The 2,500-nt window shown below is 52.0% G+C and overlaps 1 protein-coding gene across 2 annotated transcripts in view; it reads left to right on the top strand.

The window, feature by feature from the left end:
* The window catches only part of tbc1d15 (TBC1 domain family, member 15), a 12,287-nt gene that overhangs the window by 7,590 nt on the left and 2,197 nt on the right, over nucleotides 1–2,500 (top strand). For both annotated transcript variants that reach the window (XM_068596604.1, XM_068596603.1), the window contains exons 9-16: nucleotides 834–937; nucleotides 1,072–1,166; nucleotides 1,249–1,365; nucleotides 1,442–1,542; nucleotides 1,628–1,727; nucleotides 2,099–2,196; nucleotides 2,288–2,404; nucleotides 2,485–2,500. The exon at nucleotides 2,485–2,500 is cut by the window's right edge and continues 71 nt beyond it. In XM_068596604.1, coding sequence (XP_068452705.1) covers nucleotides 834–937; nucleotides 1,072–1,166; nucleotides 1,249–1,365; nucleotides 1,442–1,542; nucleotides 1,628–1,727; nucleotides 2,099–2,196; nucleotides 2,288–2,404; nucleotides 2,485–2,500 — 748 coding nt within the window. The remainder of the gene's footprint in view (nucleotides 1–833; nucleotides 938–1,071; nucleotides 1,167–1,248; nucleotides 1,366–1,441; nucleotides 1,543–1,627; nucleotides 1,728–2,098; nucleotides 2,197–2,287; nucleotides 2,405–2,484) is intronic.

The following is a 2,500-nucleotide window of genomic DNA, read 5'->3' as shown; positions in this document are numbered from 1 at the left end:
CTGTCTCACCATGTCTGTGTCTGTAGGACTCTGTCTCTGTAGGACTCTGTGTCTGTAGGACTCTGTCTCTGTAGGACTCTGTCTCACAATGTCTGTGTCTGTAGGACTCTGTCTCTGTGGGACTCTGTCTCTGTAGGACTCTGTCTCACCATGTCTGTGTCTGTAGGACTCTGTCTCTGTAGGACTCTGTCTCACCATGTCTGTGTCTGTAGGACTCTGTGTCTGTAGGACTCTGTCTCACAATGTCTGTGTCTGTGGGACTCTGTCTCTGTAGGACTCTGTGTCTGTAGGACTCTGTCTCTGTAGGACTCTGTCTCACCATGTCTGTGTCTGTAGGACTCTGTGTCTGTAGGACTCTGTGTCTGTAGGACTCTGTCTCACAATGTCTGTGTCTGTGGGACTCTGTCTCTGTAGGACTCTGTCTCTGTGGGACTCTGTCTCTGTAGGACTCTGTCTCACCATGTCTGTGTCTGTAGGACTCTGTCTCTGTAGGACTCTGTCTCACCATGTCTGTGTCTGTAGGACTCTGTGTCTGTAGGACTCTGTCTCTGTAGGACTCTGTCTCACCATGTCTGTGTCTGTAGGGACTCTGTCTCTGTAGGACTCTGTGTCTGTAGGACTCTGTCTCTGTAGGACTCTGTCTCACCATGTCTGTGTCTGTAGGACTCTGTCTCTGTAGGACTCTGTCTCACCATGTCTGTGTCTGTAGGACTCTGTGTCTGTAGGACTCTGTCTCACAATGTCTGTGTCTGTGGGACTCTGTCTCTGTAGGACTCTGTGTCTGTAGGACTCTGTCTCTGTAGGACTCTGTCTCACCATGTCTGTGTCTGTAGGGACTCTGTCACGCTTTGAGGAAAGAAGCCTGGAAGTTCCTGTTGGGATATGTCCCGTGGGACAGCACGCTGGAGGAGAGGAAAGTGCTGCAGAGAGCCAGAACGTACGACTTTACTTTCTTATGTTCACCCCAACACCTGCTCCAGTCTTAGACCGGTTGAGTGGAGACAGTGGAGCTGATGAATGACTGGTGATCAATGAGCAGACGATGGTGAATATTGATGTGTCCTGTGACAGGGATGAATACTTCCGGATGAAGCTGCAGTGGAAGTCAGTGAGTGAGGAGCAGGAGAGGAGGAACTCCAGACTGAGGGACTACAGGAGTCTGATTGGTGACGCCCCCCCGATCGATTGATGACTGAGCGGCCGACCCGGGGACACGCCCACGCGTAACCGTCTGTCTTGTGTCCTCAGAGAAAGACGTGAACCGGACGGACCGCAGCAACAGGTTCTACGAAGGCGTGGACAACCCGGGTCTGGTCCTCCTCCACGACATCCTGATGACATACTGCATGTTGGACTTCGACCTGGGTGAGTCGCTCAGCCGGGCCTCCCGGGTCATGTGACGCGTGAGGGAGGAGGACGCTGAGTCTCTGTGTGTCTGCAGGCTACGTCCAGGGCATGAGCGACCTGCTGTCGCCCATCCTCTACGTCATGGAGAGCGAGGTGGACGCCTTCTGGTGCTTCGTCTCCTTCATGGAGCAAATGGTGGGTTTATTTTGAGCCCGAGGACTCGATTTTTGGAATATATATCATATACATGTGTTTGATTGATGTTGTTGTTGTCCTCCAGCACCAGAACTTTGAGGAGCAGATGCAGGGCATGAAGACTCAGCTGATCCAGCTCAGCACGCTGCTCAGGCTGCTGGACTTGTCCTTCTGGAACTACCTCGGTACGTGGACTCTCCTCTTCTTCCTGCTCCTTCCATGATCTCTTATCATAGAGAAGAGATTTCCTGATGTGGTGCTTTCAAAACAAAGGTCCTGGAGATCTTCACAATAAAAGCATTCAGTGTGCTCACAAACCAGAGAGAAAGAAAATAGAATTCATGAAGCGAGTCAAGAAGAAAAGCAGCGGGGTAGGAAACAGGAAGTACCAGGTCACTCCTTCATCTGGTCCTCATCAGCGCCTCCTCGTGGTCGGTGATGGATCTGGGTGATCCAGCTGAGGGGTTCTGATGAGGTGACGGTCCACAGAGGACTGAAGGGCTGCCCATCCGGTCCTGGAGACGCTAACTCTCTTGAACGTCTCTTTGCTTCACAGAGTCTCAGGATTCAGGTTTTCTGTATTTCTGCTTCCGCTGGTTGTTAATCAGATTCAAGAGAGAGCTCAGCTTCCAGGACGTTCTGAGGCTCTGGGAGGTGAGTTTCTTCTTCTGTGGTGGTTCTGCATGGATGAACACCTGGAAAAGTTCTCTGTGTCCACCTGTCTCACCCTGTGTGACCTCCCCAGGTGATGTGGACCGGTCTGCCCTGTGACAACTTCCACCTGCTGGTCTGCTGTGCCATCCTGGACTCGGAGAAGCAGAAGATCATGGAGGAGAACTACGGCTTCAACGAGATCCTCAAGGTGAGCCGGAGACACCGGTTTGAGTTGCGTTCAAATTAGAACACGTTCAGTCAACACTGAGAGACGTGTCCTCCCTGCAGCACATTAACGAGCTGT

This window comes from Clinocottus analis, unplaced genomic scaffold, assembly GCF_023055335.1.
Source record: "Clinocottus analis isolate CAN_PGR_092001 unplaced genomic scaffold, fCliAna1.0.p SCAF_38, whole genome shotgun sequence".
In the NCBI taxonomy this organism is placed as follows: Eukaryota; Metazoa; Chordata; class Actinopteri; order Perciformes; family Cottidae; genus Clinocottus; species Clinocottus analis.
This window is presented reverse-complemented; position numbering and strand designations above follow the sequence as displayed.